General features: G+C 31.3%; 1 protein-coding gene across 1 annotated transcript in view; it reads right to left on the bottom strand.

The window, feature by feature from the left end:
• Positions 1-11,551, bottom strand: part of LOC137965279 (uncharacterized) — a 99,698-nt gene extending 88,147 nt beyond the window's left edge. The window contains exon 1 of the mRNA XM_068811609.1: positions 11,545-11,551. Within this exon, the coding sequence (XP_068667710.1) occupies positions 11,545-11,551 (7 nt within the window). The remainder of the gene's footprint in view (positions 1-11,544) is intronic.
• Positions 11,552-17,923: the final 6,372 nt, after the last annotated feature.

The raw sequence follows: 17,923 nt of genomic DNA, 5'->3' as shown, positions 1-17,923 counted from the left end.
AGATGATTGTAAAGTGATTTACCATGCGTAAAGGGCTTTATTTTTGTAAGGAATAACTTATGGATTGGGAGTAAACACTCAGTTAAAAATCACCTGCCTTCCCCTTTTTTCGACGATTGCAGAACCTGATATATAAAAACTAAAAAGAGTTTACAATCCCTAAAAATTACTAGCACTTTTGTGAATTATCTCTCTAAATTTGCGCATTGTGCATTGTGCATTTTACTTCTAGATGTATAATTTCTTTTTAAATCAAAACTTGAGTTTTCACTTTCCCTTCATGTCGTAAATAAAAAAAGAGATAAAAGGCAAAAAGATCTCATCAAAAAAAAAATTTTAGGTTTTATGTATGGAAGGAATTTTAAGCAATGATAAATGTAAGTGAAGAAAATTTATTCACACACCACAAATGAACACAAAAGTTTTGTTATCCGAGTTTGGAAAATTCCACTAGTTCAACCCTAATAGCTTTGAATTTTAAAAGAAAGAGATTTCTCTACACATGTTTTAAAAAATGGATATGCATGTTTGAAACATGTCAAACATGCAAATGAACTATGAATCCAAATCTTTTAAAGAGAAAAAAAATTAAATTCCCAAGTGAACATGCAGTGGGATATTTACCCGAGTCACACAAGCCATTATTTTGCCCATTTACAAAAAGCTGACCTAACGATTATAGATGATTGTAAAGTGATTTATCATGTGTAATGGGCTATATTTTTGTAAGGAATGGCTTATGGATTGGGAGTCAACACTCAGTTAAAAATCCCCCGCCTACCCCGTTTCTCGAATATTGCAGAACCTGATATATAAAAACTAAAAAGATTTTATAATCCGTAAAAATTAAAGACACTTTTTGGAATTATCTCTCTCTACATTGGTGCATTGTGCATTTCCATTTTTTATGTATATTTTTTTCTTAAATCAAAACTTTAGTTTTCACTTTCCCTTCATCTCGTAAATAAAAAAATAGATAGAAGGCAAATAAATCACAACAAAATTAAAATTTTAGAGTTGATGTATGGAAAGAATTTATGGAAATAAATAATGTAAGTAAATAAAATTTATTCACACTCCACAAATGAACAAAAAAGTTTTGTTATCCAAGTTTGGGAAATTCCACTAGATAAACCGTAATAGCTCAGAATTTTATAAGAAAGAGATTTTTCTACAAATGTTATAACAAATGGAAATGCATGCTTGAAACATGTTAAAGATGCAAAAGACATATGGATCCAAACCTTTTAATGAGAATAACATTAAATTCCCAAGTTAACTTGCGGTGGGATATTTACCCGAGTCAAACATGCCATTATTTTGGCCATTTAAAAAAAGCTGACCTAACGATCATACCCGATTGTTAAGTGATTTATCATGCGTAATGGGCTATATTTTTGTAAGGAATGACTTATGGATTGGGAGTCAACACTCATTTATAAATCCCACGCCTCCCCCTTTTCCCGACGATTGCTAAACCTGATATATAAAAACTAAAAAGAGTTTAGAATCCCTAAAAATTTTAGAAACTTTTTCGAATTATGTCTCTCTACATTTGTGCATTGTGCATTTCCATTTTATATGTATACTTTTTACTTAAATCAAAACTTGAGTTTTCACTTTCCCTTCAAAAAAAGAGATAAAAAGCAAATAGATCACAACAAACTCAAAATTTTAGAGTTTATGTATGGAAAGAATTTAAAGAAATAACAAATGTAAGTAAAGAAAATTATTCACACACCACAAAAGAACACAAAAGTTTTGTTACCCAGGTTTAGGAAATTCCACTAGTTCAACCCTAATAGCTCGTAATTTTATAAGCAATAGATTTTTCTACACTTTTTTTTTAAAAAATGGATATGCGCACTTAAAACATGTTAAAGATGCAAATGACCTATGGATCCAAACCTTTTAAAGAGAATAATATTAAATTCCCGAGTGAACGTGCAATGGGATATTTATGCGAGTCAAACAAGCCATTTTTTTGCCCATTTACAAAAAGCTGACCTAACGATAATTGATGATTGTAAAGTAATTTATCATGCATAACGGACTATATTTTTTTTATGGAATGACTTATGGATTGGGAGTCAATACTCAATTTAAGATCCCCTACTTCCACTTTTCCCGATGATTGGAGAACCTGATATATAAAAACTAATAAGAGTTTACAATCCCTAAAAATTAGAGACACTTTTTGGAATTATCACTCTCTACATTTGCGCATTGTGAATTTCCATTTTAGATTTATACTTTTATTTTAAATCAAAACTTGAGTTTTCACTTTCCCTTCATCTCATAAACAAAAAAAGAGATAAAAGGCAAAGAAATCACAACAAAATGAAAATTTTAGACTTTATGTATGGAAAGAACTTAAAGCAATAACAAATGTAAGTAAATAAAATTTATTCACACACCACAAATGAACAAAAAATTTTGGTTCTCCAAGTTTGGGAAATTCCACTTTTTCAACCCTAATAGCTCGGAATTTTATAAGAAAGAGATTTTTCTACACATGCTTTAAAAAATGGAAATGCATGCTTGAAACACGTTAAAGATTCAAATGACCTATGGATCCAAACCTTTTAAAGAGAATAACATTAAATTCCCAAGTGAACGTGCAAAGGGATATTTACCTGAGTCAAAGAAGCCATTATTTTGCCCATATACAAAAAGCTGACCTAACGATCATAGATGATTGTAAAGTTATTTGTCATGCGTAATGGGTTATATTTTTGTAAGGACTGACTTATGGATTTGGAGTCAACACTCAGTTAAAAATCACCAGCCTCCCCCTTTTCCCGACGATTGCAGAACCTGATATATAAAAACTAAAAAGAGTTTACAATCCCTAAAACTTAAAGGCAATTTTTGGAATTATCTTTCTCTATATTTGTGCATTGTGCATTTCTATTTTAGATGTAAACTTTTTTCTGAAATCAAAACTTGAGTTTTAAATTTCCCTTCATCTCGTAAACGAAAAAAGAGATAAAAGGCAAATAGATCACAACAACATGAAAATTTTAGATTTTATGTATGGAAAGAATTTAAAGCAATAAAAAATGTAAGTAAAGAAAATTTTTTCACACACCACAAATGAACACTAAATTTTTGGTACCAAGTTTAGGAAATTCCGCTAGTTCAACCCAAATAGCTCGGAATTTTATAAGAAAGAAATTTTTCTACACATGTTGTAAAAAAGGGATATGCATTCTTGAAACATGTTAAAGATGCAAATGACCTATGGATCCAAATCTTATAAAGATAATAACATTAAATTCCCAAGTGAACGTGTGGTGATATATTTACCCGAGTCAAACAACCCATTAGTTTACCCATTTACAAAAAGTTGACCATAAGATCATAGATGATTGTAATGTGATTTATCAAGCGTAACAGGCTATATTTTTGTAAGGAATGACTTAAGGATTGGAAGTCAACACTCAGTTAAAACTCCCTCGTCTCCTTTTGTTCCCGACGATTGCTAAACCAGATATATAAAAACTAAAATGAGTGTATAATCCCTAAAAATTACTGAAACTTTTTGGAATTATCTCTCTCTACATTTGTGCATTGTGCATTTCCATTTTATATATATACTTTTTTCTTAAATCAAAACTTCAGTTTTCACTTTCCCTACATCTCGTAAACAAAAAGAGAGATAAATGGCAAATAGATCACAACAAAATAAAAATTTTAGAGTTTGTGTATGGAAAGAATTTAAAGCAATAACAAATGTAAGTAAAGAAAATTTATTCACACACCTCAAATGAACACAAAAGTTTTTTTTATCCAAGTTTGGGAAATTTCATTAGTTCAACCCTAATAGCTCTGAATTCTATAAGAAAGAGATTTTTCTACAAATGTTATAAAAAATGGATATGCATGCTTAAAACATGTGAAAGATGCAAATGACCAGTGGATCCAAACCTCTTAAAAAAAATAACAATAAATTCCCAAGTGAACGTGCGGTAGGATATTTACCCGAGTTAAACAAGCCATTATTTTGTCCATTTAGGAGAAGCTGACCTAACGATCATAGATGATAGTAAAGTGATTTATCATGTCTAACGAACTATATTTTTTTATGGAATGACTTATGCATTGGGTGTCGACACTCAATTAAATATCCCCTTCCTCCCCCTTTTTCTGACGATTGCAGAACCTGATATATAAAAACTAATAAGAATTTACAATCCCTAAAAATTACAGACACTTTTTGGAATTATGTCTCTCTACATTTGTGCATTGTGCATTTCCATTTTAGATTTATACTTTTTTCTTAAATCAAAACTTGAGTTTCACTTTCCCTTCATCTCGTCAACAGAAAAAGAGATAAAAGTGCAATAGATAACAATGAAATGAAAATTTTACAGTTCATGTGTGGAAAGAATTTAAAGAAATATCAAATTTAAGTAAAGAAAATTTATTCACACGCCACAAATGAACACAAAAGTTTTGTTATCCAAGTTTGAGAAATTCCACTAGTTCAACCCTAATAGCACAGAATTTTATAAGAAATACATTTTTCTACACATGTTTTAAAAAATGGTTATGCATACTTGAAACTTGTTAAAGATGCAAATGACCTATGGATTAAAGAGAATAACCTTAAATTCCCAAGTGAACTTGCAGTGGGATATTTACCCGAGTCAAACAAGACATTATTCTGCCATTTGACAAAAAGCTGACCTAACAATCATAGATGATTGTAAAGTGATTTATCATGCGTAACGGGCTATATTTTTGTATGGAATGACTTATGGATTCGGAGTCAACACTCAATTAAAAATCCCCTGCCTCCCCCTTTTCCTGACGATTGCAGAACCCGATATATAAATACAAAAAAGAGTTTACAATCCCTAAAAATTACAGACACTTTTAGGAATTATCTCTCACTACATTTGTGCATTGTGAATTTCCATTTTAGATGTATACTTTTTTCTTAAATCAACCCTTGAGTTTTCTCTTTCCCTTCATCTCGTCAACAAAAAAGAGATAAATGGCAAATATGTCACAACAAAATGAAAATTTTAGTGTTTATGTATGGAAAGAATTTAAAGCAATAACAGATTTATGTATAGAAAATTTATTCACACACCACAAATGAACACAAAATTTTTGTTATCCAAGTTTGGGAAATTCCACTAGCTCAACCCTAATAGCTCTAAATTTTATGAGAAGGAGATTTTTCTTCACATGTTTTAAAAAATGGAAATGCATGCTTGAAACATGTTAAAGATGCAAATGACCTATGGATCCAAACCTTTTAAACAGAATAACAATTAATTCCCAAGTAAACGTGCAGTGGGGAATTTACAATAGTCAAGCAAGCCATTATTTTGCCCATTTACTTAAAGATGACCTAATGATAATAGATGATTGTAAAGTGATTTTTCATGAATAAATTTTTTTTATTATTGTAAGGAATTGCTTATGGATTGGGAGTCAACACTCAGTTAAAAATTCCCCACCACCCCCTTTTCCCGACGATAGCAAAACCTAATATAAAAAAACTATAAAGAGTTTACAATCCCTAAAAATTACAAACACTTTTTGGAATTATCTCTCTCTACATTTGTGCATTGTGCATTTCCATTTTAGATGTATAGTTCTTTCTTAAAACAAAACTTGTGTTTTCACTTTCCCTTCAACTCGTAGACAAAAAAAGAGATAAAAGGCAAATAGATCACAACAAAAAGAAAATTTTAGAGTTTATGTATGGAAATAATTTAAAGCAATAAAAAATTTAAGTAAAGAAAATTTATTCACACGCCACAAATGAACACAAAATTTTTGTTATCCAAGTTTGGGAAATTCCACTAGTTCAACCCTATTAGCTCGGAATTTTATAAGAAAGAGATTTTGCTACACATGCTTTAAAAAATGGATATGCATGTTTGAAACATGTTAAAGATGCAAATGACCTATGGATCCAAACCTTTTAAAGAGAACAACATTAAATTCCCAAGTGACCGTGCGGTGGGATATTTACCCGAGTCGAACAAGCCATTATTTTACCCTTTTACAAAAAGCTGACCCAACGATCATAGATGATTTTAAAGTGATTTATCAAGCGTAAAGGGCTACATTTTTTTAAGGAATGTCTTATGGATTGGGAGTCAACACTCAGTTAAAAATCCCCGCCTCCCCCTTTTCCCGAGTATTGCAGAATCTGATATATAAAAACTAAAAAGAGTTTACAATCCCTAAAAATTACGACACTTTTTGGAATTATCTCTCTCTACATTTGTGCATTGTGCATTTCCATCTTAGATGTATAGTTTTTTCTTAAAACAAAACTTATGTTTTCAATTTCCCTTCATCTCGTAAATAAAAAAAGAGATAAAAGGCAAATAGATCACAACAAAATGAAAATTTTAGAGTTGATGAATGGTAAGAATGTAAAGCAATAATTAATGTAAGTTAAGAAAATTTATTCACACTCCACAAATGATCACAATAGTTTTTTTTATCCAAGTTTGGGAAATTCCACTAGATCAACCCTAATAGCTTGAAATTTTATGAGAAAAAGATTTTTCAACACATGCAAAAGATTTTTCTACACATGTTTTAAAAAATGGATATGCACGCTTAAAACATTTTAAAAGATGAAAATGACCTATGGATTAAAGAGAATAACATTAAATTCCCAAGTGAACGTGTTGTGGTATATTTACCCAAGTCAAACAAGCCATTATTTTTCCCATTGACAAAAAGCTGACCTAACGATCATAGTTGATTGTAAGTGATTTATCATGCTTAAGTCGCTATATTTTGGTAAGGAATGATATATGGATTGGGAGTCAACACTCATTTAAAAATCCCACACCTCCCCCTTTTCTCAACGATTGTAAAACCTGATATAAAAAAAAGATTTTACAATCCGTAAAAATTACAGACACTTTTTGGAATTATCTCTCTCTACATTTGTGCATTGGGCATTTCCATTTCAGATGTATATGTTTTCTTAAATCAAAACTTGAGTTTTCACTTTCCCTTCATCTCGTAAATAAAAAAACAGATAGAAGGCAAATAGATCACAACAAATAGAAAAGTTTAGAGTTGATATATGGAAAGAATTTAAAGCAATAGATAATGTAAGTAAAGAAATTTTTTTCACACTCCACAAATGAACACGAAAGTTTTGTTATCCAAGTTTTGGAAATTCCACTTGATCAACCGTAATAACTCAGAATTTTATAAGAAAGACATTTTTCTACACATGTTATAAAAAATGGAAATGCATGCTTGAAACATGTTAAAGATCCAAATGACCTATGGATCAAAACCTTTTAAAGAGAATAACATTAAATTCCCAAGTAAATGTGCGGTGGGATATTTAACTGAGTCAAACAAGCCATCATTTTGCCCATTTTCAAAAAGCTGACCTAACGATCATAGCTGATTGTAAAGTGATTTATCATGTGTAACTGGCTATATTTTTGTATGGAATGACTTATGGATTGGGAGTCAACACTCATTTAAAAATCCCACGCCTCCCCCTTTTCCTGACGATTGCTGAACCTGATATATAAAAACTAAAAAAAATTTACAATCCCTAAAAATTACAGACACTTTGGGGAATTATCTCTGTCTACATTTGTGTATTGTGCATTTCCATTTTAGATGCATACCTTTTTCTTAAATCAAAACTTAAGTTTTCACTTTCCCTTCATCTCGTAAACAAAAAAAGAGATAAAAAGCAAATAGATAACAACAAAATCAAAATTTTAGAGTTGAAGTATGGATAGAATTTAAAGCTATAACAAATGTAAGTAATGAAAATTTATTCACACACCACAAATGAACACAAAAGTTTCGTTATTCAAGTTTGGGAAATTCCACTAGTTTAACCCTAATAGCTCAGAATTTTATAAGAAAGACATTTTTTTACACTTGTTTTAAAAAATGGTTATGCATGTTTGAAACATGTTAAAGATGCAAATGACCTATGGATCCAAATCTTTTAAAGCGAACAACATTAAATTCCCAAGTGAACATGCAGTGGGATATTTACTCGAGTCAAACAAGCCATTATTTTGCCCATTTACAAAAAGCTGACCTAACGATCATAGATGATTGTAAAGTGATTTATAATGCGTAACGGTCTATATTTTTGTAAGGAATGGCTTATGGATAGGGAGTCAACACTCAATTAAAAATCCCTTGCCCCCTTTTCCCGAATATTGCAGAACCTGATATATAAAAACTAAAAAGATTTTACAATTCGTCAAAATTAAAGACACTTTTTGGAATTATCTCTCCCAACATTTGTGCATTGTGCATTTCCATTTTAGATGTATATTTTTTTCTTAAATCAAAACTTTAGTCTTCACTTTCCCTTCATCTTATAAAAAGAAAAAAAATAGAAGGCAAATAGATTACAACAAAATGAAAATTTTAGAGTAGATGTATGGAAAGAATTTAAAGCAATAAATAATGTAAGTAAAGATAATTTATTCACACTCCACAAACGAGCGCAAAAGTTTTGTTATCCAAGTTTGGGAAATTCCACTAGATCAACTGTAATAGCTAGAAATTTTATAAGAAAGAGATTTTTCTACACATGTTATAAAAAATGGAAATACATGCTTGAAACATGTTAGAGGTGCAAATGACCTATGGATCCAAACCTTTTAAAGAGAATAACATTAAATTCCCAAGTGAAAGTGCGTAGGATATTTACCCAAGTCAAACAAGCCATTATTTTCCCCATTTACAAAAAGCTGACCTAAGGATCATAGCTGATTGAAAAGTGATTTATCAATGGGATATATTTTTGTTAGGAATGACACATGAATTGGCAGTCAACACTCATTTAAAATCCCACGCCTCCCCCTTTTCCCAACGATTACTAAACCTGATATATAAAGAGTTTAAAATCCTTAAAAATTACAGAAAAGTTTTGGAATGATCTCTCTCTATATTTGTGCATTGGGCATTTCCATTTTAGATGTGTAGTTTTTTCTTAAATCAAAATTTGAGTTTTCTCTTTCCCTTAATCTCATAAAATAAAAAGAGATAAAAAGCAAATAGATCACCACAAAATCAAAATTTTAGAGTTTAAGTATGGACAGAATTTAAAGCAATAACAAATGTAAGTAAAGAAAATTATTCACACACCACAAATGAACACAAAAGTTTTGTTACCCAAGTTTGGGAAATTCCACTAGTTAAACCCTAATAACTCGTAATTTTATAAGAAATAGATTTTTCTACACATATATTTTAAAAATGGATATACGTGCTTGAAACAATGTTAAAGATGCAAACGACCTGTGGATCCAAACCTTTTAAAGAGAACAACATTAAATTCCCGAGTGAACGTGCAGTGGGATATTTACGCGAGTCAAACAAGCCATTATTTTGCCCATTTACAAAAAGCTGTCCTAACGATCATAGACGATTGTAAAGTGATTTATCATGCGTAACGGACTATATTTTTGAAAGGAATGACTTATGGATTGGGAGTCAATACTCAATTAAAATTCCCCTACTTCCCCTTTTCCCGACGTTTGCAGAACCTGATATATAAAAACTAATAAGAGTTTACAATCCCTAAAAATTAGAGACACTTTTGGAATTATCTCTCTCTATATTTGCGAGTTGTGCATTTCTATTTTAGATGTATACTTTTTTCTTAAATCAAAACTTGAGTTTTCACTTTCCCTTCATCTTGTAAACAAAAAAAGAGATAAAAGGCAAAGAAATAACAACAAAATGAAAATTTTAGAGTTTATGTATGGATAGAATTTAAAGCAACAACAAATGTAACTAAAGAAAATTTATTCACACACCACAAATGAAGACAAAAGTTTTGTTATCTAGGTTTGGGAAATTACACTTGTCCAACCCTAATAGCTCAAAATTTTATAAGAAAGAGAATTTTCTACACATGTTTTAAAAAATGGAAATACATGTTTTAAACACGTTAAAGGTTCAAATGACATATGGATCCAAACCTTTTAAAGAGAATAACATTAAATTCGCAAGTGAACGTGAAGAGGGATATTTACCCGAGTCAAACAAGCCATTATTTTGCCCATTTACAAAAAGCTGACCTACCGATCATAGATGATTGTAAAGTTATTTATCATGCATAACGAGCTATATTTTTGTCAGGACTGACTTATGGATTGGGAGTCAACAATCAGTTAAAAATCTCCAGCCTCGCCCTTTTCCGGACGATTGCAGAGCCTGATATATAAAAGCTAAAAAGAATTTATAATCCCTAAAAATTAAAGACACTTTTTGGAATTATCTTTCTCTACATTTGTCCATTGTGCATTTCCATTTTAGATGTATACTTTTTTCTTCAATCAAAACTTGAGTTTTAACTTTCGTTTCATCTCGTAAACAAAAAAAGAGATAAAAGGCAAATAGATCACAACAACATGAAAATTTTAGAGTTTATGTATGGAAAGAATTTAAAGCAATAACATATGTATGTAAAGAAAATTTATTCACACGCCACAAATGAACACTAAAGTTTTGTTACCATGTATAGAAAATTCCGCTAGTTGAACCCTAATAGCATGGAATTTAATAAGAAAGAGATTTTTCTACACGTTTAAAAAAGTGGATATGCATTCTTGAAACATGTTAAAGATGCAAATGACCTATGGATCCAAACCTTTTAAAGAGAATAACATTAAATTCCCAGGTGAACATGCGGTGATATATTTACCCGAGTCAAACAAGCCATTATTTTTCCAATTTACAAAAAGCTGACCTAACGATCATAGATGATTGTAAAGTGATATATCAAGCGTAAGGGACTATATTTTTGTATGGAATGACTTAAAGATTGGAAGTCAACACTCAGTTAAAAATCCCTCATTTCCTTTTATTCCCGACGATTGTTGAACTAGATATATAAAAACTAAAATGAGTTTACAATCCCTAAAAATTGCTGAAACTTTTTGGAATTATCTCTCTCTACATTTGTGCATTGTGCATTTCCATTTTATATGTATACTTTTTTCTTAAATCAAAACTTCACTTTTCACTTTCCCTCCATCTCGTAAACAAAAACAGAGATAAAGGCAAATAGATCACAACAAAATAAAAGTTTTAGAGTTTATTTATGGAAAGAATTTAAAGCAATAACAAATGTAAGTAAAGAAAATTTATTTACACACCTCAAATGAACCAAAAAGTTTTGTTATCCAAGTTTGGAAAATTCCACTAGTTCAACCCTAATAGCTCTTGATTCTATAAGAAAGAGATTTTTCTACACATGTTTTAAAAAATGGATATGCACGCTCCAAACTTGTTAAAGATGCAAATGACCTATGGATCTAAACCTTTTAAAAAGAATAACAAAAAATTTCCAAGTGAACGTGCAGTGGGATATTTACCCGAGTCAAACAAGCCATTATTTTGCCCATTTAGGAAAAGCTGACCTAACTGTCATAGATGATAGTAAAGTGATTTATCATGCGTCACAAACTATATTTTTATAAGGAATGACTTATGGATTGGGTGTTGACACTCAATTAAATATCCCCTTCCTCCCCCTTTTTCTGATGATTGCAGAACCGGACATATAAAGACTAATAAGAGTTTACAATCCCTAAAAATTACAGACACTTTTTGGAATTATCTCTCTCTACATTTGTGCATTGTGCATTTCCTTTTTAGATGTATACTTTTTTCTTAAATCAAAACTTGAGTTTTCACTTTCCCTTCATCTCGTAAACTAAAAAGAGATAAAAGGGAAATAGTTCACAACAAAATGAAAATTTTACTGTTCATGTGTGGAATGAATTTAAGGGGGGCTTAGTCCCCCAAATGGATACATGAAGATCAAGTTCATGTCCAACATGAAGATCATGTCAATCATGTACATGAAGATCATCTTCGCACTTGGTGTTAGTGTTGACGACTTCATGTGCACTGGAAAACAGTTTCTAGTGTTAGTGCCCCAACATGAGAAAAACATAAAAAACAAGAGAATCTCAAAACCTTTACAGTACACTTAATTACAACATAATCCTTAAATCCAAAATTAGGTAAAACAACCATTATTACTACACTAATAAATTATTTAATGTATAATTAAATATATTCATATATTTATTAATTAAATTAGATATTTTATTATGCATTAATATGGTAATTACATGTGCCAATGAAATACGCACATGATTAATTAAAAATAATAAATAAATAATGTTATAAATAAAAAAATGAAAGTAATACGTTGAGTTATTAATTTATTAATAACATATGATATACTTTAACCTAAAAATGAATAATTTAAGAGAAAAAATTAATCTAATCATAAATTTAACACACTATATATTTTTACATAATATATTTTATGTATTATTAATTAATAATATATTATCACAAAATTTAAAAACATTGGTTTAAATAACTATAGCAATCAGATAATTATGCCAAAATAATTTATCAAATTTTTATTTTAAAAATATTTTAATTATGACTATTTATCACTATTTTAATATAGTAATTATAAATAAATGTATTAAATAAATAAAAATAATTATTTTATAAATAAATTTTATAAATTAATTATTTTGATTTAAACTATCGTCGGCTTCCTCAGGGGCGAAAAACAATCATCATCTTCCTCAGGGGCGAGCCAGTGGGCAACGGTGATGGCGACGACGACGGGCCATTGGGCAATGACGACGGTGGCAGGCAACGCCGATAGAGGCGGCGCTCCGACGGTACACAACGAGGGAGAAGAGAGGGAGGACGAGAAGCTCTGCAACAGATGCTCGACCTCCCGTGCTCTACAACGGAGGTCGAGAGGTAGAGGAGAGGGAGGATGGCTGTTAAACCAAAGCCGATGGCTGAAATCAAAGCTGAATGGGGAAATTGATGCTGAATCGAAGTAGAAATTAAGAAATCGAAGCCCAAATGTTAAAATCGAAAAAAACCGAAACTGAAACAAGGGAAATCGCATGAAATTGGAAGGCCTTTTGGGGGAAAAAATAATAGTGTGAGGGAGAAGAGACAGAGAAATAAGAGAGAGGGAGAAGCGAGCGGGAGGTTTAGAGGGAGAGCGAGTCCAAGAAGGAGAAGGATGCCGGAAGGACGTTCGCAGTGAGAGATGGAGGCAGTAGAGAGGGAGACTGGAGAGGGACAACGGAGATGAGAGAGGGAGCAGAGAGCTCGGGGTTCAGGGAGACGACAGAGGGGCTGCGGGAACGAGAGAGAGGTGCTGGAATAAAATGAGGAGAAATGAGCGAGACGGTGTGAGCCAAAGAGAGCCCCGCGCGTGAGTCATGTAGATGATTCTCAAAATCGGGCGGAAGGCACTTTCCGCCGTTTACTCTTGGGACATGAACTCCTGAGTCATGGATGATCATGTACATGACATGAATTTCGGCACTCCCTAACAACCTCAGGACATGAACTGCGTAATGCGCATGAAGATCATGTCCTTAGTCATAAAGAAAATTTATTCACACGCTATAAATGAACACAAAAGTTTTGTTATCCAAGTTTGGGAAATTCCACTAGTTCAACCCTAATAGCTCAGAATTTTATAAGAAATACATTTTTCTACACATGTTTTAAATAATGGTTATGCATGCTTGAAACTTGCTTAAGATGCAAATGACCTATGGATCCAAACCTTTTAAAGAGAATAACAATAAAATCCCCAAGTAAACATGCTGTGGGGAATTTACCATAGTCAAACAAGCAATTATTTTGCCCATTTACTTAAAGCTAACCTAACGATAATAGATGATTGTAAAGTGATTTGTCATGCATAAAGGGCCTTATTTTTGTAAGGATTGACTTATGGATTGGGAGTCAACACTCACTTAAAAATCCCCCACCTCCCCCTTTTCCCGACGATTGCAGAACTTGATATAAAAAAATTATAAAGAGTTTACAATCCCTAAAAATTACAAACACTTTTTGGATTTATCTCTCCCTACATTTGTGCATTTCCATTTTAGATGTATAGTTTTTTCTAAAAACAAAACTTGTGTTTTCACTTTCCATTCAACTCGTAGACAAAAAAAAGAGATAAAAGGCAAATAGATCACAACAAAAAGAAAATTTTAGAGTTTATGTATGGAAAGAATTTAAAGTAATAAAAAAAGTAAGTAAAGAAAATTTATTCACACACCACAAATGAATACAAAAAGTTTCTTACCCAAGTTTGGGAAATTCACTAGTTCAACCCTAATAGCTCGGAATTTTATAAGAAAATGATTTTGCTACACATGTTTTAAAAAATGGATATGCATGTTTGAAACATGTTAGAGATGCAAATGACCTATGGATCCAAACCTTTTAAAGAGAACAACAATAAATTCCCAAGTGAACGTGCGGAGAGCTATTTACCTGAGTCGAACAAGCCATTATTTTGCCCATTTACAAAAAGTTGACCCAACGATCGTAGATGATTGTAAAGTGATTTATCATGCGTAACGGGCTATATTTTTGTAAGGAATCCCCTACCTCCCCCTTTTCCTGATGATTGCAGAACCTGTTATATAAAAACTAATAAGAGTTTAAAATTCCTAAAAGTTACTGACACTTTTTGGAATTATCTCTCTCTACATTTGTGCATTGTGCATTTTCATTTTCAATGTATACTTTTTTCTTAAATCAAAACTTGAGTTTTCACTTTCCCTTCAACTCGTAAATAAAAAAAGAGATAAAAGGCAAATATATCACAACAGAATGAAAATTTTAGACTTTAAGTATGGAAATAAAGTAAAGCAATAACAAATGTAAGTAAAGAAAATTTATTCACACGCCACAAATCAACACAAAAGTTATGTTATCCAAGTTTGGGCAATTCTATTAGTTCAACCCTAATAGCTCGAAATTTTATAAGAAATAGATTTTTCTACACATTTTTTAAAAAATGGATATGCATGCTTGAAACATGTTAAAGATGTAAATGACCTATGGATCCAAACATTTTAAAAAGAATAACATTAAATTCCCAAGTGAACGTGCTGTGGTATATTTACCCAAGTCAAAAAAGCCATTATTTTGCCCATTTACAAAAAGCTGACCTAACGATCATAGCTGATTGTAAGTGATTTATCATGCGTAACGGCTATATTTTGGTAAGGAATGACATATGGATTGGGAGTCAACACTATTTTAAAAATCCCACACCTCCCCCTTTTCTCGACGATTGTAGAACCTGATATATAAAAACTAAAAAGAGTTTGCAATCCCAAAAAATTACAGACACTTTTATGAATTATCTCTCCCTAAATTTGTGCTTTATGCATTTTAGTTTTAGATGTATACTTTTTTCTTAAATCAAAACTTCAGTTTTCACTTTCCCTTCATCTCGTAAACAAAAAAAGAGATAAAAGGCAAATAGATCACATCAAAATAGAAATTTTAGAGTATATGGAATGAAAGAATTTAATGCAATAAAAAACATAAGTAAAGAAAATTTATTCACACACTTCAAATGAACACAAAAGTTTTGTTATCCAAGTTTGGAAAATTCCACTAGTTCAACCCTAAAAGTTCTGAATTTTATAAGAAAGAGATTTTTCTACACATGGTTTAAAAAATGGATATGCATTCATGAAACATGCTAAAGATTCAAATGACCTATGGATCCAAACCTTTTCAAGAGAATAACAATAAATTCCCAAGTGAACGTACGATGGGATATTTACCCGAGTCAAACAAGACATTATTGTGCCCATTTACAAAAAGCTGACCTAACGATCATAGATGATTGTAATATGATATATCATGCATAACGAACTATAATTTTGTAAGGAATGACTTATGGAATGAGAGTCAACACTCAATTAAAAATCCCTACCTCCCCCTTTTCCCGACGTTTGTAGAACCTGTTATATAAAAACTAATAAGAGTTTACAATCCCTAAAAGTTACAGACACTTTTTGGAATTATCTCTCTCTACATTTGTGCATTTTGCATTTCCATTTTCAATGTATACTTTTTTCTTAAATCAAAACTTGAGTTTTCACTTTCCCTTCAACTCGTAAATAAAAAAAGAGATAAAAGGTATATATATCACAACAGAATGAAAATTTTAGACTTTAAGTATGGAAATAATTTAAAGCAATAACAAATGTAAGTAAAGAAAATTTATTCACACGCCAAAAATCAACACAAAAGTTCTGTTATCCAAGTTTGGGAAATCCCACTAGTTCAACCCTAATAGCTCGGAATTTTATAAGATATAGATTTTTCTAGACATGTTTTTAAAGATGGATAAGCATGTTTGTAACTTGTTAAAGATACCAATGACCTATGGATCCAAACCTTTTAAAGAGAACAACAATAAATTCCCAAGTGAATGTGCGGTGGGATATTTACACGAGTTGGACAAGCCATTATTTTGCCCATTTACAAAAAGCTAACCTATCGATCATAGATGATCGTAAAGTGATTTATCATGCGTAACGGGCGATATTTTTGTAAGGAATGGCTTATGGATTGAGAGTCAACACTCAGTTAAAAATCCCGCACCCCCCTTTTCCCGACTATTGCCGAACTTGATATATAAAAACTAAAAAGAGTTTACAATCCCAAAAATTACTGACACTTTATGGAATTATCTCTCTCTACATTTGTGCATTGTGCATTTTACATCTAGATGCTTTTTCTAAAATCGAAACATGAGTTTTCACTTTCCCTTCTTCTCGTAAAAAAAAAAAAAAGAGGTAAAAGGCACATAGATCACAACAAAAAGAAAATTTTAGAGTTCATGTATGGAAAGAATTTTAAGCACTGACAAATGTAAGTAAAGAAAATTTATTCACACACCACAAATGAACACAAAAGTTTTGTTATCCAAGTTTGGGAAATTCCACTAGATCAACCGTAATAGCTCAAAATTTTACAAGAAAGAGATTTTTCTAAACATGTTTTACAAAATGGATATGCATGTTTAAAACATTTTAAACATTCAAATGACCTATGGATCCAAACTTTTTAAAGAGAACAACATTATATTCCCAAGTGTAATGGGATATTTACCCGAGTCAAACTAGCCATTATTTTGCCCATTTACAAAAAGCTGACCTAACGATCATAGCTGATTGTAAAGTGATTTATCAAGCGTAACGGGCTATTTTTTTTTAAGGAATGGCTTATGTATTGGGGTAAACACTCATTGAAAAATCCACCACCTCCCCCTTTTCCCGACGATTGCTGAACCTGATATATAAAAACTAAAAAGAGTTTACAATCCCTAAAAATTACAGACACTTTATGGAATTATCTCTCTCTACATTTGAGCATTATGCATTTCCATTTTAGATGTATATTTTTTTCTTAAATCAGAACTTGAGTTTTCTTTTTCCCTTCATCTCGTAACTAAAAATAGAGATAAAAGGCATATTGATCACAACAAAATGAGAATTTTAGAGTTTAAGTATGGAAAGAATTTAAAGCAATAACAAATGTAAGTAAAGAAAATTTATTCACACACCACAAATGAACACAAAAGTTTTGTTATCCAAGTTTGGGAAATTCCACTAGTTCGACCCTAATAGCTCTTAATTTTATAAGAAATAGATTTTTCTACACATGTTTTTTTAAAAATGGATATGCATGCTTGGAACATGTTAAAGATGCAAACGACCTATGGATCCACACCTTTTAAAGAGAATAACATTAAATTCCTGAGTGAACGTGCAGTGAGACATTTACGCTAAACAAGCCAATATTTTGCCCATTTACAAAAAGCTGATCTAACGATCCTTGATGATTGTACAGTGATTTAACATGCATAACAGACTATATTTTTTTAAGGAATGACTTATGGATTGGGAGTCAATACTCAATTAAAAATCCTCTACTTCTCTTTTTCTCGATGATTGCAGAACCTGATATATAAAAACTAATAAGAGTTTACAATCCCTAAAAATTACAGACACTTTTTTGAATTATCTCTTTCTACATTTGCGCATTGTGC

Source organism: Aristolochia californica, unplaced genomic scaffold (genome assembly GCF_029961685.1).
Source record: "Aristolochia californica isolate CCGP_79_NKW_82.1479 unplaced genomic scaffold, dmAriCali1.0.hap1 SCAF_5, whole genome shotgun sequence".
Lineage (NCBI taxonomy): Eukaryota > Viridiplantae > Streptophyta > Magnoliopsida > Piperales > Aristolochiaceae > Aristolochia > Aristolochia californica.
Note: the sequence above shows the minus strand (reverse complement) of the source record. Positions and strands in the feature narration are given on the sequence as shown.